Source organism: Molossus molossus, unplaced genomic scaffold (assembly GCF_014108415.1).
Source record: "Molossus molossus isolate mMolMol1 unplaced genomic scaffold, mMolMol1.p scaffold_m16_p_14, whole genome shotgun sequence".
NCBI classification, from domain to species: Eukaryota; Metazoa; Chordata; class Mammalia; order Chiroptera; family Molossidae; genus Molossus; species Molossus molossus.
The window spans coordinates 22,154,539-22,181,972 of record NW_023425349.1 but is presented as its reverse complement, the minus strand read 5'-3'; the positions used below and the strand labels follow the sequence as shown (position 1 = coordinate 22,181,972).

The window sequence follows — 27,434 nt, the reverse complement described above, 5'->3', positions numbered from 1 at the left end:
AGGCACCGTGTCTTGTGTAACTATAAACTGCATACGGTGTATTTCTAGTGCTAGCTCTGTCCTTTACTGGTGGAGGTGCTGGTGTGAAACCCTGGGCTGGAACCGGCAAGGGAAGCAAGTCCTGGCCCTGAGTCCTCGCTGTGTGACACTGGCCTTAGGTTCCCATCCCACCCCGTCTGTGGTGGCCTGGAGCCATCCCCACATCAGAACGTTCGTATCAGATGTGGGGAGATGTCAGGGTGTCTTCAGGTTGCCCAGACTTCACATTTTCAGGGGAGTTTTCATCAACTTTGTTTCTCTGGCTTGGGCTATGTATGTTCATTGCTACAGTAACTATCTTAGCAGTGCTGTAAGCACACTTAAATCTCTGCTCTGACTCTCACTGCCTTCTCTGACAGTGGGGAGAGTAATGACAGACCCCTGTGACCAGGGCAGGAAGCGGGCAATGTATTGACCGCGGCCACTTGCAGACATTTCCCACGGACGCTTTGGAGACTCGGTGTGCTGTGCCTTGTGTGAGTCTATCAGAGCCCTCTGGCTGCATAACCTGAGGCTTTGCTACTTGATGATATATTGAGGGGGCCACCCCGTTCTCTTCCTCACGCTCCACTTATTGCCACTCCCTTATCTCTTAGCGGAAGCCGTGTAGTCCAGCCCTCCAAGAGCTGCGGTCCTCTAGCTTGTAGCCAGGGACCATGGGCGAGGATAACGCCATCACTCGTCCACGCCGGCAGGGAGCCGCCTCCTGGGGAAACTGAGAGATAAGCTCTAGGACTCACGTGCTCTTCCAGACACAGAGCCCGTCTGTGAGAGGTTTCGTTTCCAGCTACTGAAGCTTTCAGTGCGCAGAGGTGCCCTAGACATGCTGTATTTAGTATAGACTGTACTAGACATATGTGTGACCAGTCTGTGACTTCTGACCTGGTTTTAATGGCTTGGAACGGCCCCTCATTTAAATGCAGGAAGTCAGATTTACCAAGATCCCATTCCACAGATTTCTGGAAATCCTCAGTGAAACTCACACGTTCTGTAAATCTGCCCTGGTTGTCTCTTGTGCCTTAAACTGCCCCTCTCACCCCGGATGGCTGCTCCGTTCTTCCCACGGACCATGGCTCGCAGTCTACCCTACCCCACAGGACTGCTTACTCCTAGCTGCCCCTGTCTCTGCTCTTGCCTTGTGCCGCTTTGGGGTCCAGACCCTTCCCGGAGCGAGAGTAGGGTCTGCAGCCCAAGTTCAGGAACACTGGCAGGGCCATTCAACAGAGAAAATAATGTGCAGTCCAGCTGGTGTGGCTCAGTGGTTGAGTGTCGGCTCGTGCACCAAGAGGTCACCGGTTCGATTCCCGGTCAGGGCACATGCCCAGGTTGTGGGCCCGATCCCCAGTGGGGGGCATGCAGGAGGCGGCCAACTGATGTTCTCTCTCATCGATGTTTCTATCTCTCTTTCCAAAATCAATAAAGAAAAAGAAAAAAGAAAAGAAGGTGCAACTTCAGACATGTGGCTACCCTCAGAGCCTGGGCTCAAATCCAAGCCCGTGTTCAGGGTGTGCCCCCGGCTGCTTCATGGCCATCTGCCAGCCCACCGTCATCTCAGGCTCGGCTTTCTTCCGTGCAGTAAAGGGTCTTCAACCTTGTCTGCCCGCCCAGGGTCCAAGTCCCAGCATACACAGCCCCAGAGAGAGATACGGTAGCCCCACTCCAACCGGAGGCCTGCCTGCTCCTGGTTTCCTGCTCCTTCTCCCCATTTTCTTAGAGAAACTGCTCCATCCTCACTCACAGAGTGTGTTCTTTGCACGAAGAACCAAATGGCCCAATATCTGTACATTCTGGACTGTCGGACTCCTACGTGAGTCAGCAGTGGTCCAGCCCAGCGATGCCCAGCCCTCCTCATCTCACGGCACACAGAAAGTCATTACTAAAACTCTGCGGCACACCGAAAAATAGTCTATTTTTTGCCGATCTGACCCAAAAGTGGGTATAATTTTGATTCTTTCACGCCAGATGGCTCTTGTTGTGTTGGCTGCTGTCGTTTTTTCTTACTTGACAACCCAGGGGAAAGAGGTCAGCGCCCCTGACTGGTCAGTCAGGTATTGCATGTTTTAGCAATTCCTGCAGCACACAGTCTGGCCTCCACGGAACGGAGCTAACCCTGCTCCTAATGTAGGCTCCGCGGTCTTCTCCAGCATGAAACTACAAGAGGCCAGAGGAAACCTGCCAGAACCAAGGTGGCAGCAACAGGGACACGGGATGGGTCGGGTGTGAGGGAGGTGAAGGAGGTAGAGGCTAGGGGGCACGGGGAAGGGCAGTGAAGGGTGCTGCCAGTGAGCGGGATGGGAGCACAGGGGCGCAGCAGAAGCGTGAAGACACGAGTTCGTTTTGGACATGCTGAGTGTGGGCTAGTTGAGGGGTGTTCAGTGGAGATACGCAGTAAGCAGTTCGATGTGATTATTGATAAGTGATCGACATTCCAGGGTCTGGGACATGGTTAGGACACAGGAAAGAATCACATCACATAGAGCCCAGCTTTCTAGACTGTTCCCTGTCTTGGCTTTTCCACTTCTCTCTGGGGCACACACAGATACTTCTCTTTGTCTGGCCCCAGTGGCTTCCTCCTCTCTTCCGACACTTGGGTGCCCCACTGAGGTTCGCACCCTCCGGGGTCCCCCCTCTGGAATGGGCTGGGTCTTTCCCAAACCCAGCTGGTCTCCCTGTTCTGCACCATTTTCTGCAACTGATCCAATGGCGAGTTCAGTAGCTGCTGTTGTTTGGACTCTCAGGACTCTGCCTGAAGCACCGATTGAAGTATTGAAATTTTAAAAAGTGCTTATAAAACAGGTCTTCTGAATGAGTCAAACGCATAAAGCAGAATTTCCAGTTCAGGGCATGAGCCCCAAATTTTTCAGTGTGATGCACAATTCTAGTCGGATGTCCCATATTTGGTCGGTCCCACCAAGCTGATAATGGCTCTCACTGGCCCATGTCATTCCCCTGCCCTGAACTCATTGTACTCTTAGGATCCAGAGCTTTCCGATGAATCTTTGAATACACAGAGCAGCCCTGGGCTTGAGCTCTCTGGCCAGGATCCCTCCTGCCTCAGCTACTCTGCTGAATGCCAGCCACTGGGCAAACGCTTCTCTTTGTTTACCCGGATCCTCTCGCCGGAGCTCCGTTATGTAGGGCAGACAAGCTGCTGTCTCGGCAGTGAACCCACTGGCCTCCCGACACTGTGCCTAATTGTACTCCCTGTTCTCTGCTACCAGATGCAGTAAATTGCATTTCCTCCCAGCTCCCCGACCTGCCAACCCTCTGTTCACGAACAGCAGAACCGTCACCTGGGCAGGACGGGACCAGCAGAGCAGCTGGTAAGTCCTGGGGAGCTGTTTGGTTTTGATGCCAGCACTAGCCACGGGGCTTGCATTTCCCTGCACTTTACTAATGAGGGATGCCCAGGCATTCTTACGTAGAGGGACCCTGTCCTGCACCCAGCCTTGGGCATAGAATACAGTGGCCGCACAGGGCAGGCACTGGGCCCTACTGACTGATTGAGGACCGAATGGGAGGGAGTATTGAGGACAGAGAGTGTTTTCCCTCCAGCTTCAGAGGAGTCTGTCTCTTGTGTGTGTGTTTATATTTGTCCTTATTCTCAAAGTTCATCTGTGCTCTGCCTCCAGGGATTTTTGTTTTCCATACTGACTGCACCGGATCAAATGAACTGTGATGGGAGCTGGGTGGGAAGTGTTTGCAATGTGAGTGTGTTGCCGGGATCCATTGGGACTCGAGCTGTGTGTATATTGTGAACATGTATTTCCAAGCCTTCCTATTTCTGGGGTTACTCCTTAGCTACCGTGGTATATTTGCGGGGAAATACAGCAGTTTCAAGAATGTGTTTCTTGCTAATGTTTCTCCCAATCGTGGATTTTAGAGAATAATACATTCATGAGTGTAAGTATAGAGAGAACTACGCTTCGCTCTGTTCAATGAGAACGTGCCTCAGACGTCAGACTGGAAGGACACAAGCAATGAACGACTCTCTATCGACCTGTTTGCTCTGTGCAGAAATGCCCCGAGTGTCCGGGGTAAACAAGGTAGAGCATGGCCAAGGTGGCACCTTTAGTGACAAGATGGGTGAATTCGAGTATGATGTCAGATTATCCTTTCCACAATCTAGGTACGTTTATGTTGAAAACAAATCACTTGATGTCACCTTATAGGAAACAAAACAATCATGAACTTTTTAAGCCAGAGGGAATCTTTTATCTGGACCAACCTGAATATTTTATGAAGCAAATAATCCCTCCTTTTCTGAATGCAAAAGTAAAATGAACCAGCAAATAAGTATTGACATATTTGTCCTATGCACTGATTAAAAGTAAATACCTACTGGGTTTGTCTGTAAACATCTTAGCTTTATGTACAGAGGCACAGAGTTCTAGGGCTGGGTGGGACCGGAAGTGGGGTCCGGTCCATGTTTCCCTGGATGGTTACAGGATGGATAAAGCAGACCTTGCAGCCTGGAGCTGTGCTAGGGGGACTTGTTGGCCATGCCTTGAGCTGCACAGTGTGCTTCTGAGATCAACTTGGGTAATAACTGTTCAAAAGTCACCCTCCTTCCTGGTTGTCATTAGAGACTTGGGAGTTGGTAGTTTCCAAGTTGTGGGGAAAAAGCTTTCCAGCCCCTCCCCACATGTTTCCACACCTCACAGGACACGCAGTGGGATCCGGCTAGTGGATCAGCTTGTGGGGCCGGGGTGGGCAGTGTACACGAACTCATTTTTAGGAGACGTGGAAAGGATTTGCGTAGCGGTGGTCGTCAGGGAGCATTACATTTGCGAGTGGCGTGGGTGTGCTTGTAGTGCTGTGTGTGTAGGAATACACACAATGTCACAGCCTGGCATCCTTCACATGGAGAGGTGTTGCAAAAACAGTGATCCAAAGAGCAAATGCATTTTCTTAAAAAGTATTATGTAATGAGCCCTGGCCGGTTTGGCTCAGCGGTAGAACATCAACCTGCTGTCTAGAGAGACCCGGGTTTGGTTCCCGCTAAGGGCACGTACCTCGGTTGCAGTTTGTCCCCGGCCCTGGTTGGTCGTGCGGGTGGCAGCCACTTGATGTGTCCCTTTCACGTCGATGTTTCTCTCTCTCTCTCTCTCTCTCCCTCCCACTCTATCTGAACAAAAAGTAGAAAAAAATGTCCTCGGGTGAGGATTAAAAATAAATAAGTAAATAAATAAACCGTTAAAAAAAAAGTATTATGTAATGAGAATCTTTTGAAAAGTAAGTTTAACGTGTACTTTTGTTTATTAAAGGGCTAATTTTTGTAAATGCATCCACTGCGGAAATATGAGCAGAGTTGTGGAAGGACTTGCATTTGCTGGGGTGTCCTTCCTTGTCCAGACTGGGGTGGAAATTGTGGTCAGCTCCATTGTCATTGTGGTCACTATACAGAGCATGGATACCACTCCAACTGGTGGCAGTCACCACTACAATTTTTCTAGGTATCATACGTCTTGCTTTAGGAACGTCTTTTTGGCGATTTACACAAACGTAGGACCATTTTTGCAAATGTCACTTGTCATTACTCAGTATGATGACAGATGTTCTGGTTGCTTGCAGTTGGGGAGGTTTAGGATTCTGAATAAATGAGAATATATTTAGAATCATGGCTTTCCAGAATTAAGAGGCATCTATTCCAATCAAACATGGAAGTCAGGGTGTAGCAGCCCTGCAAAGAGGGTCTCGAACTGGGGTCACACACCCCTGTGGCTAGAGCTTGGTCTCCTCCAGTGGCGCCTGCTGTCCAGAATTGGTTTTGACTATTGGGAAGTCCTGCCTCCGATGGAGCTATCACGTGTCTGTCCTCTTCTTCCCCGCACTGGTCCTTACCCTGCCCCAGGAGCCACTCAGAACACATCCAAGTTCTGATTCCCGTCAAGTATTTGAAAATAACTATCATTTCCTGTCTTTCCCAGATCCTCACGTGACAGCCCCTTATGCCCACAGCCCTCTTTCACTGGTCCCAAGGTGATGCGATTGCTTTGAGACACCCTCCACCATCCCTGTCCCTCCCCTCGGAACATGCCGCACTCTGTCCCTCATCTTCCTGAAGAGCTCCCAGCTGCCCTGCACCCTCTGGGAGGGGCTGCTCACCCTCGGAGCCGGACGTGATGCCCAAGGTCCCCTCATTGGCGTCATGGCCTTTCACCTCCAGGTTCTACAGTGAAGCCTCAGAGTCCTTCTGCATGTGCCTCTGCTCAGCCTCATTTCCTTGGCCGGTGTGGTCATCGTTCCAGTCATTTCAGGGGGCGGTGTGGTCTCTTCCCCACACACTGCTTCAAGCGCCTACCAAAGTCTTTATTTCTGAATCTCAGAAGGCAAAAATAAGGATGAGATTAGCTTGTAGATTCGATCTGACTGTTAAATTCCTTCCTGTTAGATTGTCCCCCATACGTGCAGGGGTGGGGGGCTCTCACGGGGCCACTGCAGCCAGGGGCTCAGTGTTCTCTCCCATGTCAAACACGGCAGCTCCTCCATGCTGGTGTTTGCAGGATGTGTCTCTGTATCAGGTTCCTTCTGCATAAAGGGTTTAACAGTCCGGAAAGTAGAAACAACCCTCTTTATTGTCGGCGTCCTTTGTAGCTTGTGGCTGTGGCCCCTCACAGCCTTACTTCTCACCTCACATCTGAAAAGCAAGCCTTCATCATTTGTCATCATTTCACTGATGAAAACGTTGCGGGGCTGGAACCGAAGCCAGAGGCCTGCAAGGCTCTCCTGGCGCGTGGGAACCCGGAGTCTGCACCTGCGGGACGTGGTCGTCCAACAAGTAAAAGTCCCGACGGTTGTCCTGACAGCCAGGCACATGTTTCTGTCTTGTCCATAGGAATATAAGGGGCCTGATGGTCATCCAGAGGTGCTGTGTCCCTGGCACTTGCCTGATCTGTCTAGAGACTTTGAACAGAGAAGAAAATGCGGTTCGTCTGCACAGTGTCTTCCTGATGGACCGATGCACGATGGACGATGGTCTCTGCTGTTTGAATTTAGCCAGCCATGATGTCAAGCTCGCTTCTATGTAGTTTATGGGATTCCCTTCTCCTTTTTGAAAATCAGAACTTTGAGTGTCTGCCTCCAGCACCGTTCCTGGTATACAAGAATCTTGAGACAAATTCACCAATAGGGGAACTGGGGCCCTGGGCCCAGAGCCCCGAGCATCTATATCCCTGGGTGTTCGTTACTTCCAGTCTTCACTTCCCTCTTAGCAATAGCCCTTCCAGCACTCTGCAGACTGTCCTTCGTGACCAAAAACAGGGAAGCAAAACCAGATACGAGAAATAGGCTTTTGCTTTTGTTATTCATCGACATCACATATTTGCCGACTTATTTTTGTGAATACTGAGGTGTCCTGGGAGAACAATTATTCAAAGACATTTTTGATTACTGGCTTTTGAAGTTAGAAACTACCCTCTGGGATGAGAGGGAGAATCTACTTGGAGTTGATTTCCTCATCTTCACTGTTGCTGACATCACAAGAGTCAGTTTTATATTTGCAGCCTCAAGAGTTGTGAACATATATATATATGTATAATCACGTGCCCGAGGGACGGGACTGCACATGGATGCATGTTCATTCAGTAAGCCACACATGTGCACTGCTTCTCTTCCACAGTCCAGAAGGGATGCCAGCTACTGAGTGCTCATTGTATTGGGATGCTTTCACTTCTGGGTGACGGTCATGCTCTGGCTGCCTGCTACCCTCCTATTGTACTCCGCACATCACCGTCTCACGAGCACACGCGATGTTGGTAGCACCCTAGAATACCACAGCTGGATACCCGTCATAGTGCAAATGGGAAAAGTGAGACCCAAAGAAGGGGTGTCATCGGGATGGGAACTCAGACCCACTGTCTTTCTCCCTCCTTCTGACACCTCCCATCGTACTGACTAATGACATTTGATATTTGACATCCAGCCCCTCCGCCTGTACTTCCTCCCATGGAGCACAGCGAGTCAAAGGAAGGGAGCTGGCAGAAGGTGGTGTCCCAGGATTCAGCAGTGCTTGAATTCCCTGTCCTTACGGAGCGCAGGCTCTCGTTGTGTGTGCTGTTGGCTTGGTTCTGAAATGGAATAGTGTCCGTTGGTTCCCCTTCCCTCGACTGTCACGTGTCCTTGTTTCCTGTCCCCTGGGCTCCTTCTAGCCCTTACAACTGCTCTCCTTTTGCTAGAGCTGAAAGTAACGCAGAGCAAGACAGTGAAAGGGCCGGGGAAATACACTGGGATGGGAATCCAGCGTTCTGTGCTCCTCAGACCCATCTCTTTGGGTGCTGCCGCATGCCAGGCCCAGTAGCTGCTCATCCCTCCCTCACCCTGGTTGGTAGGCAGGTGTCTTCCCCAGGGCCTCCACTCTAACCCAGCCTGGCGTTTTCAGAACCCTGAGACTGGGACCATCACCCCCATTACAGCGTTTCTGCGTCTTCAGAGTGGTGCTCCTCATTGACCAGAGCGCTGTGGGCGAGTAAGAACCGAGCCCACCGAACCCGAGGCCCACAGTCAAAGTGCCGGTTCATTCATTCACACCCACTGCCCAAACTGGAAGCTTTGGTTCTTATTGTTCATGAGCAAAATGAACGTGTGACTCCCCTGTCTTGTTGGAAGGAGTAACAGAAATGCTTTGCATGCTGCAGTCTTGTTGTCTTCAGTATGCCCTGTTTGGAGATCAATAGTTAAATGATTATTTCATGAGAACATACTTCCAGACTTGAGTCATCCTATCACTGAAACTCCCTTCCCATGGTATCCTTTCTTTTCTTCTGTCTCCAGATCCTTCCTCCAGGAAATTTCAGAGAGCTTTTCTTCTAATACTTCTATGTCCTTGGTGCTCCTTCAAAATCTCTTTTCGGGGCTCCCCAGAAAGTCTTCTGTCCTGAGCATCACCCCCTCCTCATTTGTTTTCAGTGAGATGAGCACAGGACCCTGGTCACTGCACCGACTGTGGTGTCATTGAGGCGTGGGGAAACTTGAGGGGCGAGAAGGATGGATTGGAGAGTATTCTTTGTGGGTAGAGGTGAGGGCATGATTAAGTGAGAGGGCCTTGGTACATACTCCTGGGCAACAGTGAACGCAGGAGAATTTTTACAGCGTGCATCAGAAACAAAATGCTGAATTTAAAATGCAAGTCTTATTTTCCTCCTGCTTCTGTCTACCCTAGTTCACATTTGAAATATTATTGGCTGAGAACTGGAGCAAAATATAAGTGCTTATTCATAAACAACACATTGAAGGTAAATGTCTGTGCCTCCTGTGTGGTTTTCTGAATGTCTAAAAACATTCTCTCATATGTATCCATGCAGTCTCAATGTTGCCCTGGCTGGTGTTCTCAGTGGTTAGAGCATCAGCCCCTGCACCAAAGGGTTGTGGGTTTGATTCCCTGTCAAGGCCACATACCTGGGTTGCAAGTTTGATCCTCCGCGCCCCAGTTGGGGTACATGTGGGAAATGACCAATTGATGAGTCTCACATCAATGTTTCTCCCTTTCTCACTTCCTCCCCTTCCACTCCCTCTAAAAATCAGTGGAAAAAATATCCTTGGGTAAGAATTAACAATAAATAAATGAATAAATAAATAAATGTTGCCTTTGTGTTAAGCCAGAGCTTCTCAGTGTTCACCTAAGTGCCCTTTACTAGTGAAGAGAGGAAATGCAGGCAAGGAATGTGAGATCAAACCATGGAGAAACTGGCTACAAATCTGTGCTTCCTACAGACAAGGTTGTATTGGATGGCATAATGTATCTAGGTTTATTGTATAATAAAAAAAATGTCTTAAAATGTCCTACCCTCATAGTCTAAAAATGTTAGAAGAACGGTGTACAACATGTAAATGTAAATAGTGATGTGTAGCCCTAATGAAACCGTGTGACATGGGGTTCAGATCCAGAGTCACGTCACACTTAACACAATACAGTTTAAAATCACAGGCATATACAAACAAACAAACAAACAAAAAAGGAACTCTGTTCTTTACCTGTATTTTCAGAGGGATATTAAAAGGAATCCAGTGCGTATCTCCACCTGGACATATTTGTCATATTTTCTTTCTTCCCTCCACTTATCACTGTCTCCAAAGCACCATCTGACACCACACTGTTCCTTCTCTGTCTGCATCTCACACAGCTTTTACTCTCTTTTTCACTGAGCTCCATCTTTCTCAACTCTTGACTGTGTGGATCTACTTAACCCTTCTAGCAAAGAACATCTCAACATCCCTCCTTTCTGCCCAGTCCCTGTTCCTAAACAGGCAGAGACAAAATGAGGTTGAGGGTAAGGGTGGCGAAGGGGAAAATAGACTAGCAATGACAGCATTCTCATGGGTGGGCAGAGGGAGAGGGATATCGCTAAAGATACCCATGTTGATAATGTATATCCTAGCATATGGATACAAAAACAGAAATATTTTATTCCATACTCTGTATTGATTGCAGGTAAGGGTGTCATTTTGTTTGCATATTGCTGGATATTTGGGAGATGCTTAAATATTGTACCTACAACTAATCATCATTCTTACCTTTCTGTTTATAAATCTGTCCCATGAGTGTATTAATAGGGCTAAGACATAATAATTTAACCCACAAATGCGCTTTGGAATCTAAGTGTGATATTTAAAGAACTGAATTTTTGGAGCCCAGGAGAAATTTGAAATGCCAATTCTATTTTTCTGATTACACATTTTTAGTGGAAAATCAGGACATAACAGACAAATCTTTTTCCTCATGTCACCATCATTGTGTGAGCCCGTGCACCTCCATGACAAATATTGGTTGGCCTCCCATCGTGTCACTTAAGGGAACTCAAGATCTTTATGCTGAACAGTGAAACTTTCACAACGGACACGATGACAATCGAGCATTGGATTTTGCTTCAGTCTTTTTAATTAAGTGTCAACCGTGAACAGATTGTATCTTATTACACAAGCAGATGGAATTATATCAGTGCTGTTTTCTTCAACCAATTCAAACATTAATTACTGTGTGTGCCTTTCCACTGGTGCCATATTATACAAAGTATCTGTGACTAGACTGAGACCACCCAACTAGACTTTCCATTAGTAATATTTGTTTCACAGGTATGTATATCAGGTACCTTCTGTACACAAGACTCTAAGGAAGGTGACAGTGGGGAGGGGCAGTCATAAAAGATACCAGGCAAAACCTAACCTTCAGAGATCTTAAAAATCTGTGGAGCTAATAAAACATTCTCACAAATCATTATACTCCTGGGTGGAAGTATATGATAAAAGTATTAGTGCCTTTGGAGAGGTTCAAAAGATGTGTTCAAAGGATCTTAAGAGAAGGATGCCTTAGAGATGGGAGGATCCAAGACAGCGTATGGAAGAGGGCCAGTTGACTTGGACATGGATGGACGAGTCCCATTTGGATGCACAGAAACTCAAAAGAAGGACATTTCAAGAGAAGGGGATCTTAACAAAAGCAGGACATGTTTAGGTGTTGGAGGGTGTTACTTGGTTGTGTTAGAGGGAAAGGAGCAACAGACCATGCAAGTGAAAAGCTATTTTGGATCTTCTTAACACAGTTGGGGAACTTGCAAGTTATTGAGAAAGAGGTAGGGGCTGGAGGGCAATGATGAACAGAGACGGGCCTCAGGACTCCAGGAGGCTGTGGGAGAAGGGGTGACAGGCGGTCCAGGCAGAGAGACCCCACAGCAGGCAGTCATGGAAGGATGGGAGTGTCCTGGGAATGGGGAGGAGCTTGTTATGCCGCAGTGGGCGGGGCTGCAAGTCAAGCCTAGAAAGGAGGGTTGCAGACAAATTCTGCAGGTAATTGCATGCCAGGTGTAGGAGTTTGGTGTTTGTCCTGCACAGACAGAGGAACCCACAGAGGATCTATGGGTTAGGTAACCTTGGGTAGGATGACACATAGGCTGGAGGGGGTCAGCAGGCTTTTTCTGTAAACGGCCAGATTGCAAATATTTTAGACTTTGTGGACCACATATGATCTCTATTACATCTTCTTTGATATGTTTTCCTTTCTTTTCTTCCTTCCTTTCTTCCTTCATTCCTTCCTCCCTCCCTCCCTTCTTCCCTTCCTCCCTTCTTTCCTTTTTTTCCTGTTACCATCATCTAATAATATAAAAACTATTCTGTGCTCCACTGGCCACACAAAAGCAAGCCTCAGGCTACCTCTGCCCTCTGGCCAGGAGAAGAGGTAAGTGGCAGGTAAATGGGACACCAGGCACCGAGCAGAGAGCAGAGGGGGGTCTAGCCCAGTGGTGATGAAATGCAATTAGTTACTCTCAGCGGTTGTTTGGCTGTTGGGTAATTAGGAAGAAAAAGACAAACAAATGCCGTGCGGTTCTGAGCCTTCTCCCTCAAGAGACACTAGGTGGTACTGGTAATTATTTATCACCAAGACTCTGGGGAGATTGGAGAGAAGATGGATTTCATTTTGAAGTTGCAGAGAGGCTGATGTATCCATGGGTCATCCAGGGAGAAGGTGCCTGGGGAGAATCGGCTCTGTAGGTCTGATGCCCAGTTTCCTCACATTCAGAAGGTGTGCCTCCAAGGTACACACGAGACTCTAGGACAGGAAAGAGCCGGTCCTTACGAGCCCTGGACGGGCGGCGGTGGATTCGGGAGGGGCTGGAGGTGAGAACAGAGCAGGAAGACCAGATGGGAAGCTCCTGCAATAATCCAGGGGTGAGGAAATAGTGTCTCAGATTGAGTAGTGGCAGCGGAACGGGAAGAGGTGACAGGTGAGAAAGGCGGTATGGGGCAGGATCGCGAGGACTTGGCACTGGGCGCGTGGCAAAGGAAAGGGGCCTTCTGCGGTCCTCGTCCTCAGACTCCAGTGCCATGGGATGACGCCACCTCTGTCTTGTTCCTTTTCCGGTTCTCCTTTGAGAAACCGAGCTAAGTGACTGAAGTACACACAGAGCACATCGTCTTGCTGTGTTTGTAGCTTTTGCAAGTAGTCCGATTTTATAGTGCAGTGGGGGACAAGCCACGCCCCACCTGCAAACTTTTACTTTCTCCATTAACAGTGGAGGGGAATGTAGGAGAAGCGGTGAACACTTGAAAGGGTTAAAAAAAGATATAAGACTTTGGAACTAGGATACATCTTAGCCAAGGGCTATAAAACTGTCTCTAAGGCCCAGGCGGTGTGGCTCAGTGGTTGAGCACTGACCCATGGAACCAAGAGGTCGCCGGTTTGATTCCCGGTCAGGGCATGTGCTCAGGTTGTGGGCCCCATCCCCAGTAGGGGGCATGCAGGAGGCAGCCAATCAATGTTTCTGTCTCTCTCTCCCTTCCTTTCTCTCTAAAATCAATAAAGAAAAAAAATTAACAAAACAAAAACTGTCTCTAAGCCCAGGGTGAGCTGTCCATCAAGGCAAACTCGCATGCTGCCAGCCTCCCTGCGGTTTCACTCACCGGCTCTAAACAGTCGCCCGTGGCCCTGTTGCAGCAGATCTTCCTTAGAAGGGTGTGTGCCCCGGAGATACGGTGCCTGCACCCCTGTCTTCCCCGTGCACCGGGCTGCCACGTGACTCACGCACAGCACCACCTCTGCCCACGATGTGCTCTCACTCTAACACTCACGATGCTTGGCCGTTAGACTAGACAGGGCACAGAACCTTTTTTTTGTCTGTTTGGCAATTAACCATTCACTGGCTTTTTTTGTTGTAACATGCACTTCCTTTCTCTTGTTTTCATTCAAGCTGTGTACGCCATGGAAATTAATGTGGAGACAGACAAACACACAGGAGAGACCAAGATTCTCTCTGCATCCACCATTGGCCCAGAGGGGGTCCATCAGAGAGGAGTCAAGGTCTGTGACGATGGTACCAAAGTAGTGTATGAGGTGCGCTCGGGAGGCACGGTAGTAGAAAACGGAGTGCACAGACTGAGCTCCAAGGATGTAGAAGAGCTTATTCAGAAGGCCGGACAATCAAGCGTAAGAGGAGGGCCCGTGTCAGACAGGACTGTGATCGCAGATGGGAGCCTCAGCCACCCTAAGGAACACGTGCTCTGCAAAGAGGCCAAGTTAGAAATGGTTCATAAGTCTAGGAAGGATCACTCCTCCGGGAACCCAGGGCAGCAGGCCCAGGCCCCCAGCACTGAAGGGCCGCAGGCAAACTTGGATCAGCCCGTCACCATGATTTTCATGGGCTACCAAAATATCGAGGATGAAGAGGAGACTAAAAAGGTGCTAGGCTACGATGAAACCATCAAGGCTGAATTGGTCCTCATTGACGAAGACGATGAGAAGTCGTTGAGGGAGAAGACGGTGACGGACGTGTCCACTATTGATGGGAACGCAGCCGAGCTTGTGTCTGGGAGGCCGATCTCAGACACCACAGAGCCCTCGTCCCCAGAAGGGAAGGAAGAGAGCCTGGCCACAGAGCCAGCCCCAGGTACCCAAAAGAAAAAGCGCTGTCAATGCTGTGTTGTCATGTGACCACTTCTTTCTCCCCTTTTCCGGGCAGCCTCTGGGCTCTCCGCCACTTACGCAGACCTCACTGTACCACTAACTGCAATACTGTGAACTGGAAGCCAGCACCTGCCTGCCTTGCAGTTGGATTGCTTTGATCTCTCTTATTTTTTCCCCTTTCATTTTTCTCCAGTTCCCTCACCTCAGAGACCACGTGCATGTGTGTGCTTCATTCTTTCCAAGAACCTGCTTTTCCTCTAAACCTTTCCTTGTGTCTTCAAGAGGGAATCAATTCCTTACTGCTCGATTGGAATGGACTCTTCACATCAGCGAGCTATTTAGCAGCCTTAATCCACTTGACTGGAATCAAACCCAGCGGCCCCGGGGTTTCATTGTGTAGCGTGTTCCCACCCTGGGCTCACACATCGCCACGTCGCTGGCGTCCCCCTGGCCTCCCTCGCTGTGGTTCTTTGCTTTTATATCTTGTGTGGCAAAATGCCGTTGGCTCCAGCCGGTTGCTAGTGTAGCCAAAAGTGGACCTTACTTAGTCTGTCCGATCTAGGGTGATGCTTTTTGCTGCCTTACATAAGCTTCCAGGTTACAGTATTGTGCATCTATGGCTTTCCTTCTGTTAACCCTGAAATGAAGCTGATGTAAAAGAACCCAGTGCTTGTCACTGCTGAAACGTAGGGACTGATCTCCCTGACCTGCCCGTCAGCAGCTGGCCCTCATTCATGGCTGAACTGATGGACCCTTTATATGAGAAGCACCACTTTTTTAGTTTTCTAAGGACGTGAAACAAACATTGTTTTCAGCATCCAGTAGTGACTCCAAACTTAGGCAAATTCACGAGCCTTGCTTCTATTGTCTCAAAGCAATGTACATTTTTCTATTGTTTTCATTTTCACGGATGTTTTCTGATCACGTTCATCTATTTTCAACGAAGGGATCATTTTTGAGGCGTATCTCTGCAGTGACCATATTTCTAGAACAGTCTTTCTGACCTACAGTGGCGGCTGTGACCACACTTCCACGTCCGTGCGGATGGTGCTGTAACTGAATCACCCGTTCATCCCTGCCCGGTTGATTACACAGCCTCACGTCTGCACTCCTTTCTTTCTGTCCCCACGAGAAAGGGAATGTTTCCCGTAATATCAGCATGTAGGTTTACCCACCCCTCAAGATAAAATTTTAAATGTAAACAAACAAAACGAAACAACACAAAACAATGAAAAGATTAAGAAAGACCTGTCTTCTCAAGGTTAAATGCTTAAATGTGTTCCACAAACACTGGTTGACTGAGTGGCACGTAGCTGAGCTTCTTAGATCACATTTCTTAAACTTCTGGAGATTTCAGAACATCAAAGAGTAGATTTTATCTAGAACACAATGAACAATTCTTTAAATCAATCCTTAGCACTCCCCAAAGCAAACAGCCACAAGTAGAGTAAAACCAAAGGGACCATTTAATAAAGTAATCATCTGGTAATAAAATTAAGATGTCACATTTGAACTGATTTTAGTGACAAAGATGTCTTAACTTGAAGTTTTTTGCCCAAATGTTAATAGCATTGTTGCAAATCATTCCCCAAATTATCTGTATTCCATAGAACATAGTTTCAAAAAACCTGCATTAAGTCTAATTTCTGTGAAAAGTAGATGAGAAAAAAATAAGGTAGTCTTAAGAGAGTCTGACTACAGAACTAACTAAATTTGCCCGAAATAGCTTTCTCAGTGCTAAATCTATTAGCATTTTTTTTTTATTTCTTGGTTTGAAATTATATGCATTCTAATTGAAAAAAAAAATATGTTTTATTGTTCAAGGTTAATTTTTCTCTAATAATGACACTTTAATGAGCACAAAGTGAGTCATGTTATCACCAATCTGTAAACAAAACAAGGTAAAGAAGGGGAAAATAAAGGAGCTAATTCTGCTTTCTAAAATGATTTCATCCGTGCCTGGTGTTGAAGAGCTGAGGGAATTACCTCCAAATCTCAGGTTCACCAAAGCAGCTACAGTTGGATAAAGCTGTTCTGTCCTCTAGAAGTAACACCTGGTTTTACTGCCTATAAATCTCACCATTCCCCAGCTTCATGCTCCTCAGTAAATGGTCACTTAAGCATTATTTAAATGTTAAAGAACATGACAGGCCAGATCCACCTATTTACATAGAAAAAGAAAATCATTTCAATGTTTGGGACAGTCTATTATTTAAATAATTTATTTAAGAAAGAAAACAAAATTTACCATAGCTTATCTTTTTTTTTTTTTTTATTCCCTTGGGCATTAAAACTATTGGACGTGAATTTTTAAAAGTTCATTTAATGAGTGGAATGGTGGAACGTGGAACCCTTGGGCTTGCTGGCTGATGAACAGAACCAGAGTCTTCTAGGACAGATAATTCCCTGAAATGACCTGCCTTTTCTTCCATCAGTGAACTAGTTTCTCATGAAGAAAAGGATGTGCACCTCTCACTGCATGGAAGACCTAAAAGACCAGTGATAATCAATTATTATTAGAGGGATTAGCAAATTCTATGAATTCCAGTGCTCTCTATACTTTTCCTATGACGCTGATCATGTAATGGTTTTTAAAGTAAGATGTGTTGCTTTTACTAAAATGATTTTTGGCCACAGTAAATGCAGGTGTGTTTGAATATGGCACACATATTTGCATACTTTGTATCATTCTCCTATTGTAGTGAGGGATTCAGGCTCAGCCAGTGCTTTTATGGGATGAAACCTATAATCCCACCTATAGCAACAAGTAACTGCCCTTCATGAGGAAAATATCAAGTTGTGAGTAATGAACACTCTTCCTCCCCTGCTGTCTTGGGCATTCTCTGTGTACTGACTTACATAACCAGACTAATTAGAGAATCAGTAACGATGCTGCAAAACCATGGTCTTTTTTGAACTAATGGTTAGTTGGACTTTCCTTGTTAAATTGTATAATTAGCTCCCTTTTAAATGGAAAGGGGAGAAAGGATATTTTATTTGTTTATAAATAGATTTTCAGTGCCATTGAATTAAAGATCCTTTAACAGTTAAAATACATTTAACCTTACATATCCTGAAAAATCTTGGTGACTGGTATATCCTTGACTTTTTTTTTTCTTTTGATGTGTAATAGGACAAACTACAAGGATTTTATTTTTTACCTGTACCTCTTTTAATTCCTAATATAAGCAAAAATTAGTCGGCTTTGACAGTGATTGGACAATGTCCAGTAATGCCACTCAATATTGAAAGTAGAGAGGATGAGGGACTAGAGAATCCCTTCTGGCCAAACCCAAAACATAGTTTCCTTCAAGTCTCCTGAGCAACCTACAGTTATTCAAAAACTTTCAGGAAACAAATTCTAGTGCTTATTGACCATGACTTCTTTCTGAAATGTTAATAGACATGCGTCTGCTTCAAATCCCCACCTATTCCATCTTACTCCTGATGATAAATGTATTTTTCCTACATGCAAGTTGAATATTTTACTTTGGGTAGGGTTAAGTTTTTATAAAAGAGGGGAAACTCTATATCTAGAGATGCAGTATCTATCTCTGAAGCGAAATGTTGAGGCGAAGTGTGAAAACAGCTTATTTCTCTTCACTTCTACAGATTTTCATTTCAAAGAACCACAGAACTCCCTTGGCAATGACCATTTATTTAATTCCAATGAATGAACAGGTAGCAAAAGAGGAGGAGGGGTATAGATGGAGGCAAAAATCGAACCACTGAGCTGGTGGTTCAATGTTTTAAAAAACATTAACCCTGTCTATTTAAAAGACATGAACAGGAGACTTGATGCGGGGTGGTGAACACACAATACAATATACAGGTGATGTATTATAGAATTGCACACCTGAAGCCTATACAATTTTATTAACCAATGTCACCCCAATAAATTCACTTTAAAAATAAATAAATAAATAAAACACAGATGAACATAGACAAAATACGCACAGAAGATGTCTTTTGTTCTTACTTAAATCTAGAAGCTCAGCTGTCTCTGTCACTAGCCCCCACTGTGGAGTTGAACTCACTGAAGGCCCCATTCCTTGTGGGAATATTCTCATCTCCCTCGATGTTACTTTGCTGACAACAAATTCCAAGGCGAGCAGTTTCATGTTGTATTTTTGCAAGATGCACGTGTTATTGAAACCATAGATTCTCAGAGAGCTGAGACATAAGATCAGAAACTTTGTAAATATGCAGTCTTTTAGAAGCTCGATGTGCTAAGCCAGGTGTGAAGAACCCCACTGCTTAGGACAGAACCAGAAGGCCCCCTTGTCCTGCTGGGTAACCACCGGCGGGTGCACGAGTTGTAGGAGTCGTAGCGTACATCACAGAACAGCTCGGAGTCAGGAGCAACGTGGGGTCTTTGAGGCCTGCTGCCAGTTCACCTTCAATATGTAGCCTCTTCTGGTCTTATCAAGAGAGTTGTCCTGCATTTTCTAGTCTTTTCTGAGGAGCACAGTGCACTTGTGTGTCTGTGTTTTTATAGCTTCAGCAAAGTCCATAATAAAATGCCCATTCTAATGAAAACCAAAACACTGATTATTTGAATGTAGAAAGGAATAGAATAAAGATTGCATCCTCAAGGTTTCAAAGGGCAATTTCACTGGGAAATCCTTAGACCAGCCTTGCCCCCCCTCTTAATTTTTATATGACTTAAATAGGTCTCTGCCTCCCTCTCCACTCCAGTCTAACATAAGGCCAGAAGTGTAGCGCAAAAACACACGCACACAAAAACAAACAACAACAAAGAACCTGCTTTCAATGTGAAAATATAACATGTAATTTTAGGGGACCACAGACTTTCTGCATCTAAGATCTGGACAGCCTTAACTTTTATAAAAAACAAAAACAAAGGAACAGTTTTTCAGTGCTCTCTTTTACAAAGCAGGAAAACAAAATGTTTCCTGAAAGCAAAGACTTTTTTATATTTTGTGACTCTTTTCTAAGTTTCTACAGGTTGAGGTGTGAATGGTCATCTTCTCCCCATACTGCCTCTTACGAGTCACCTGGGGCTCTTTTTTGCAAGTCACTGACTGCATTCTTAGCAAAAGAAAAGCATGTCTCTTGAGCTACAAAATTCTCCCTAGACTTCAGGCAGTCCTCTTTAGAATGAAAGAACAGAAACACAGAAAGAAAAGAATTACAGGGTGGCTTTCTTTTTATTTCCCTATGGTTAATGTACTGTATGGTATATATGTTTACAGAATGTATCTGCCTTGTGATGTTAACAAAATGAATGACGAGAGAAGACTTCTGATGTGCCATTTGAAAGTTTGCCTTAGCATCACTGTTTATGTTCTTCTTTTCTGTCCTTTTACAAAAACGCAGGTTGTACTCCAAAGCTGTATTAACACAACATTCTCTTCCCACCCCTGCCCAGCCCTCTTCAGAGCTGTGAATTTCATCATAGGAGCCTTGAGGCAGAACCTTGCTGGTCTGGCCCCAGGGGAATACAGTGGGCATAGCTCGGGCATTGCCTTGGCTCATCTATCAACCAAACCCATTCTGTGTTCTCATCTTGGCCTGTCACATCACACTCTGACATTCCTGGGTGGGCCACGTGACCTGCCGTCCTTCCCACTGGGCGGGACGTGCACCTGTGGACCCCCCTACCCCCCCGAGTTTGGGAGCATATTTTTCAGCATAATTGGCACAGCTTTAAAAAAGCAAGAGAGATGGACTCAAGTGGTGTGATCGGGTCATTACTGATGGGTGTGCCCGTTCCTTATGGTCTAAGACAAGGAGCATGCTATGGGTGAGAGGAAGGAGCGGCTGTAGAAATGGAATAGTTTACATTTATGTATTTTTTTAAGGAAAAAATATTTTTCTAATGAAATTGATATGCGTTCTGAAGCTTGAGTTTGAAGACACCCTTGATTGACTGAGTTATGTCTCCGTTCCAGTAGGTAACCTTCTGTTGAGTTCTGTAGCATCAGCCCAGATCTCGGGGTCATGAACAAAGGTCGGTGACCTGCCCTTGCACCGCCACTGCATGAAGTCCAGTTCTTCCAAACAGACCCACTTTGTAAGAGCAAACTTTCTACAACGGTCATTAGAGACACTGTGATGTGGCTTGAGAACTCTCTGGGCTCCATCTATAATCATAATATATAATGATCTTTTAGAAGGAGATAGCTATTTTTGATTTATTTATTTTTTTTTTAGGAGATAGCTATTTTAAATGTAAGCCAAACCCGGCAATTAACAAAATCCAACTCTCGGACAGATTTAAGGAGTAATTGCTACATTTGAGGTGAAGGAACCACTCACTGTGGTGCATTTGAGTAACGTGTGTGAAAAGGTGAGTCAGAAGCATTTGGCTCTTTGTCTACATGAGCGTGTAAACCCACAATATAAAGCTTACCAGGCATGATTGGCCTTGTACATATTAATGGGGCTGCGTCCTAGTTTCAGAGCTAAATAGAGAAAGAATTATTTATCCATCCCTAAAGATGATTCTGAATTTTTAGAGTTCCTGGATTTCCCCCCACCCCCAATTTTTTTGCCAAATTCCTGGGTCCCCATGGCTGTCACACTCAGTTCCATGACCATCTTCACTCACCCCCGCTGCTCTGGCTGGCAGAGCGGGACAAGCCCCGAGTCCGCTCACCTCTCCTGCCGGACTTTCTCCCCAGGCAGCGGCTCGCCCAGGACGGCCCTCGTCCTAACCTGAAAGACCAAGGTTCTTTATCCAACAAGGCGGGGTCAGAAACACTTTCTAGTTCAAGAAGAACAACACCTCCGATTCCCATGCAAATCACTTGAATTCCTTCATCACCAGAATCCCTCCAACGGGCTCCACTCAGGCCCAGCTGTGAACATTAGTGTCATGGAGACAATTTCCCAAAATGAAAAAACTATGCAACTGCCCGAAGGTGCTACAGGGGAGCCGGTTCACCCTAGCTTCTTATTACTGCGGAGCCCCTCGGTTTCCAGAGGAGGCGGGCGGAGCAGGGAGCCTTCCTTGGTTTTGCAGTGACAGGTCTTTATCTGCAAAGAGGCCACCTGACCTGAACTAGTCTGTGTGTAGCTCCAACTCCAATTTTGCGACATCCTATTCTGGCAAGTGGCAAGGGCCCCAGCCTTTATGGGGTTCTGGGACGCTCTTTCCTCCTCTCAAGCTCCTGACTTAGTAGAGTTGAAATCACGCAGGGGTTCCAGACAATGTTGTGTGTGATGCAGCTTTTCAGTGAATGTAGGTTGTTGATGGCATTTTCAGCTTTAGCAGCTCCCTCGGGGTGAGTGACATCTCTGTAAATAGATCCATTTTGTGGTTGGTTGTCGTGCTTACTCTGAATTAGACTTTGCTGGGCTAGCTGCTGTACTTTGTAACCCGAAGTGTACTTTGACTGTTCTGTCTCCTTCAGATGAAAAAACAAAAACAAAAACCGACGTTAGAAATAACACTGCCAGCGACAGCCAATGCTGTACGTGTAGCTTCTCTCTGTTCCTCTGTACAGTGTTAATAGACAATAAATTGCCTTTCACTGCATCTACCTCTGTGTCTGGGCCCCGGTTCTTTCCCTTCTCACCTGCCACGTGTGGACCAGACCGCGTGGGGAGCGCCTTCGACTGCTCACTGAAGCGAAACGCTAATACACTTGGACGTGCCTCAGAATCACCTGGGGGCACCTGCTAAGGCTGGGGACACTCAGTCACACCTCTGGAACTCAGGTTCAGATTCCTAGATTGGGGCCCGGGAACCTGCAGTTTTAATAATGTCTCCAGGTGATTCTGATCCATGTGGTACCTGGCCCATCCGTGGGTTTGGGTGTCCCCCAGTGGGAATCCCTGTGGCCTGCCTGTTCCAGCTGGCTTCCACACCAACTGATCCAATCTCCCAACACTTCCTCTCTCTCACTCACTCTTACACATCTTTCTCCACACCTGTCGTCTTCTTTCTTGTTCCTTGGAAGCCCCCAGCAGCGGCATTGACAGTGACCCCATGAGTGAAATGCAGGCCGCCCCTTAGGTTAACTGGCTTCACTTTACAGTATTGCAGTTTTTTCAAATACAGTATAGTGAAGCCGCAAACATCGAAGCGCGAAGTGGCGAGGGACGACTGTGTATAAATGAAGAATCCTGCTTCGCGGAAGTTCAGTTTATCGCGGTGGAGTCTGGAACTGATTGACCGCGATGAACGAGGGCCGACTGTAAAGGAAATCATTTAAGGAATTCTCACATGTTTGGGTTCCTTGGTGGATTTTTTGTTTGTTTGTTTTGATGGCTTTATGCATGGGAGGGAACTTGAAAGACTGAAACTTGAATATTGCCTTATAGACTGCTCAAACTGCCACAGCGATATTAGTAAGAGTTTCAACCAATAGAAAGTTGAGAAAGTACAAGGACATCTTGTCCTTGTCCAAAGTGTTGGAGATGCCAGAACGGGTGGTCTCTAGGCTTCCAAGCATCTAGTCCAAGTGCTTGTGGAACTGGGCTTTGTCGGATCCATCCTATACAGTGAGTGGAGAGCTCTCTTGACTTATTCTCTTTGTTAATTGAAATAGTCTTTACTGTGTGGGCATCTAAACTAGAACCATGATAGCACACTGTGCATCCACGAATCCATAGCATACCAACGGTGACACCTCAAGTAGCTACAAAAAGCTGTGTGCTACATCCGTCCCCAGTGTTGTCGTGGAATTAAAGGAAACCATATTTATGCAAAGCACTTTGTAAGCTGGAAGTGGGTGGCAAATGTAAGTTTACTTCTGATGAGAAAGTCTGTCCCTCTACCAAAGGTCTCAGCTTTCCCAAATGTGAAGATTACTGATGGTTCGACTGTGTTTCAGAACCAGCATGAAAAGGGAAGCTGCTTTTCCCTCCCTTGGGTTGGTGACTGCTTTTGTATTATATTGAGCCATATGAAATCGCCATATTCTAGACCAGTAATGTTGACGGTTTCATATAATTCAACCTAATAATTTAATTCCAGGTTTCATTTGCCATCACGGAGGGCGAAAGCTTCCAGGTGAACTCTAACTCTAGCAGGAGGAATGTAGACGAGAAAGTAAGAACTTTGGAAGGGCATGTGGTTCAGTACTACCAATGTAGAACTAGGCATTTCCCTTGGGTGGGTAGGATTTCCATTAATCCTACATCAACCCTATGAGGTAGCCATTGCAATTCTTTTTCTTTATACATGAGGAAACTGAGTTATAGAAATAGTCGGTACCTTGCCCAATGACGCAAAGCTAAAAATTGGGGTGTGGGGGGGGAGTAAGTTTCAAGCTCAGCTCTCTTTACTTCCTTCACACAGAAGGCTTTGTGTCATGAATGTGGTATGGGGATGCAACTTAGACCGAATACAGAAAGAGTTGGGTAGCAGAACTGTCTATGCGAAAAAAGACAAAATGGCACTAGTAGTTTGCACCTTTACCAGCTCAAGCAAAAGCTCTGTAATAACACCGCCCTCTGGAGGATGGGGGGTGTCTCTGCAGCACTTCCTTCCCAAAAGAGAAGGAGAAGGTGAAATCACCCTTTGTTCTCTTATCTGTTATTTAGAATCCTGTTTTTCTGCTTGATAGTGTTTCCTTGCTCATTCATAAAAAGGATGAACAAAATTGCCCCAAACAGCTCTATTAAGCCTAGGAGTGGCATGTCCATCTCTGAGTGAGCAAAGGAGGCTCTGTTGCTGTTGTTGATAGCATTGGTATTGTTTTGCCCATGCCCTTACAGCCAAGAGGAGCAGTGCCCTATGGCGCCATGCAAGTGCCTTTTGATTGAGGTGACATCACCCTTCTACAGCCACCAAGAGAACACATTATCTCCCCAGTAGCCCGGCTCCTGTCCTGCTTCCCCCAAACAGTGCCAAAGCCTCCACTTTATGGACAACACACAAAAGCAAAGATTTGCTATTTAGAAGTTAGGGCTACAAGATCTCAGAGACCATTAGTACAGAGGTCACAAAATGGTTATCTACAGCCTGAGTCTGGCCTGCAGTTATGTTCATGTCACCTGCATAATGTTTTAAAAACCATTTCTAATTTGTTGTCAATAGCAATGAAGAGAACTCTCATTCTAAAAGTATGGACTTCTAGCTTCTCTTGACATCTCTGGGCTCTGTCAACAGTGGGCCTGTTTTCCTGGCTGACAGGTGCCTGAACTGATGGTGGCTGTCCCCTCTAGAGGAGCCGTAATCTCTCATTTACCTTCATCCCCACCACCAGGTCCTGTTGTCTCACTCCTGGCCACCCTCCGTGTTTATAGCACCTGCCTGGACCCTATTGGCACTCGAGTGTGTGTTACCCGTAATCTTCCATAATCCACTCATTGTATGGCTGGGTCAAATGAGTTCAAGGTGGACATGAGACTTGTCTATAACAAGATAATAGTGGAGCCAGAACTGGAAATGATGTCTCTTCAACTCCTTTGAAAGAATGAGTCTTGGCACTGTGTTTGGATTTGAAGCTGATCAAAGCATTTTTTTTAAACCCTCAGCCAAAAATTCCATTGATTTTTAGCTACAGTGGAAAGGAGGGAGGGGGTGAGAGAGAGAAACATTGATGTGAGAGAGATACATCGAGTGGTTGCCTCCCACACAACCCCGACACTAACCGCTGAGCCGAGCTGGTCAGGGCCTGATAGGAGCATTTTAATCTTTTTTTTTTATCCTCACCCGAGGATATTTTTCCACTTTTTGTACAGATAGAGTGGGAGGGAGAGAGAGAGAGGAAGAGATAGAGAGAGAGAAACATCGATGTGAAAGGGACACATCAAGTGTCTGCCACCGCACGACCAACCAGGGCCGGGGACAAACTACAACCGAAGTACGTGCCCTTAGCGGGAACTGAACCCGGGTCTCTCTGGACCGCAGGCCGACGCTCTAACCGCTGAGCCAAACCGGCCAGGGCGGAGCATTTTAATCTTGAACATGCTATAAGCAGAAAGCCAATATCAGAATGTGATGGTGCTTTTACTTTTTAACAAAAGACCCCACATGACTTATATGATGATAGATTTTCATTGGTTGATGAGATCACTTTGAATGCAAGAGAAAAAAATCCTTTTTCCACAACTATTTACAGAGTATGTTTCTTAGGTAAAATGACCAATGTCATGTTTTTAGAGCATTGTGGTATCATGTGCTTTGTGGTAAAATTTTCATTCCTAAAAAAATAAACAGTCTAGTGTGATCAGTGGTGGAGGGTCAACCCATGCACCAAGAGGTCACTGGTTCGATTCCTGGTCAGGGCACATGCCCAGGTTGTGGGTCTGATCCCCAGTGAGGGGCATGCAGGAGGCGGCCAATCGATATTTTCTCTCATTGATGTTTCTATCTCTCTCTCCCTCTCTCTCTCTCTCTAAAATCAATAAAGAAAAACAATTAAAAAATAATAATAAATCCTGAGCTTCCTTCAGCAAGTTTATCATAAGTCCTTATATTTGCTTTGAGAAAAAAAAAGAAAGAAAGAAAGAAAAAACAATAAACAAAAACTTTGTAGTCAACAGTTGAAGAGATCTGGGGGTTTCATATTTCTGATTAGGAAAAACACAAAAGGCAAGTCCCGTGCTACTTAGATGTAAATGTGATCTTCTCTCCCTTCCAAGTCCAGTCTGTAGCAGCGCCCGCGTCACGTGGTCCCAACAGCAGTCTCCGCCAGCGCTCACTTCCCGCAGCTAACAAGACTGGCCTGCAGGAAGCTGGACTAGTCCAGGAACTGAAGGAACGGGCCTCTTTCTTCCCAAGGCTTGTCGCCTAAAACCAGCATGAGCTAATGGTGCTAGTATTTCCTTTTTTAAACATTTTCATTGAACTAATCAAATTTAAGATGGTATTGTATTTCCCCACGTTTCCCTCCCATTTCCAAGCAGCTGAGTACTGAAAGCAAGGGCCGTGTACCTACCAGGCCGGGGTTTCCTAGGTCGGCCCAAAGACACCCTGAACATGAGATAAATTCTGCAGGTGGGGTGAACCGTCCATACTATCAGCATGTCTCAGATTGCCCTTAAAGAGCTCATTTCAAACCAGAGTCCACAGGCAGGTTTGGTAGTTAGTTTCTCCTTTCCCTGAATTCTGACGACCTCCTAGCTACACTCAGAGACGCCGTGTGGGATTCCGACGCATACCTCCACCCCGTTTTTCCTAAGCTCTGACTGTTGGGTTTCACCTTGATTAGTTTTGTCCTGTGTGTATACCACCTGTGGGCCATTTTTTGATATTTTAACCACTTCTTTGACTTAAATTTACTTAAAAATAACTTTGTAGTCCTATCTGAAATAGGTAGCACACGCCATAAAAGTAAGCTGTCAAAATTAGTATAAATCAACAGTATTATTAATCCAGTTGTATACAGTTGCCCGAGAATACATACAGTCACCTAGACCGGCTCTCTCCTTGTTAAAGGAGGGAATAGCAGCATTAGAGAGATGTCAGAAATACACCTCTGTCTCTTTGATATAATCAGATGGGATGAAAGCAAATCAAAATGGGAATAGGTTTCTCGCTCTGTTGTATTGTTTAATGCCAGGCTCATTTACCCCTAAAATTTGGGAAACTCTACCCTGCCTCATTGTATTCCTTTAAAAACCCCGTTTCTTCATTTTGAAGATTAGGGTGAGATATACAGAGTGACTTGCTCGAGGTAACAGGAAATGAGATCAGAAGCACAGAGCTGGGATTCAACCCACATCGGGGTGACTTTGAACTGTTTCTGTTACCCCAGGTGCCTGTCACACTGCTTCTCTGGCCAGGAATGAATTGAATCCATCAGCAGCAAACTTCGGTTCTTCAGTAAAGTTCTCCATCATTTAAACAAACAGAAGGAACATCTGTTCCGGCTACAGCTGTCTCTGGCATAAGCAGTTTTTCACGGATGGAGGCCAGATCTCATTGGGCTCCTGTCTTGCTTGAGAGAAGCAAATTATATGATCAGATGCGAGTTTTCCACATAGAGGGGGGAAATTGAGGTAATGTGCAAGCACCTGATGGGCTGGAGTACTGGTCCACCATAGAGCACTCTTGCTTTCGGCTTCAGTAGCCTTCTGAGTT

The 27,434-nt window shown here is 46.1% G+C and overlaps 1 protein-coding gene across 6 annotated transcripts in view; it reads left to right on the top strand.

Annotated features, from left to right (window-relative positions):
* The window catches only part of PALM2AKAP2 (PALM2 and AKAP2 fusion), a 320,709-nt gene that overhangs the window by 123,514 nt on the left and 169,761 nt on the right, over window positions 1–27,434 (top strand). For 2 of the 6 annotated variants that reach the window (XM_036260615.1, XM_036260617.1), the window contains exons 6-7: window positions 3,261–3,362; window positions 13,719–14,414. The exons of 1 other annotated variant lie outside the window; for it this stretch is intronic. In XM_036260615.1, the coding sequence (XP_036116508.1) occupies window positions 3,261–3,362; window positions 13,719–14,414 (798 nt within the window). Of the gene's footprint in view, window positions 1–3,260; window positions 3,363–13,718; window positions 16,177–27,434 lie in introns of those variants that run through there. 3 more of the 6 variants (XM_036260616.1, XM_036260619.1, XM_036260621.1) reach the window with 3 other exon arrangements.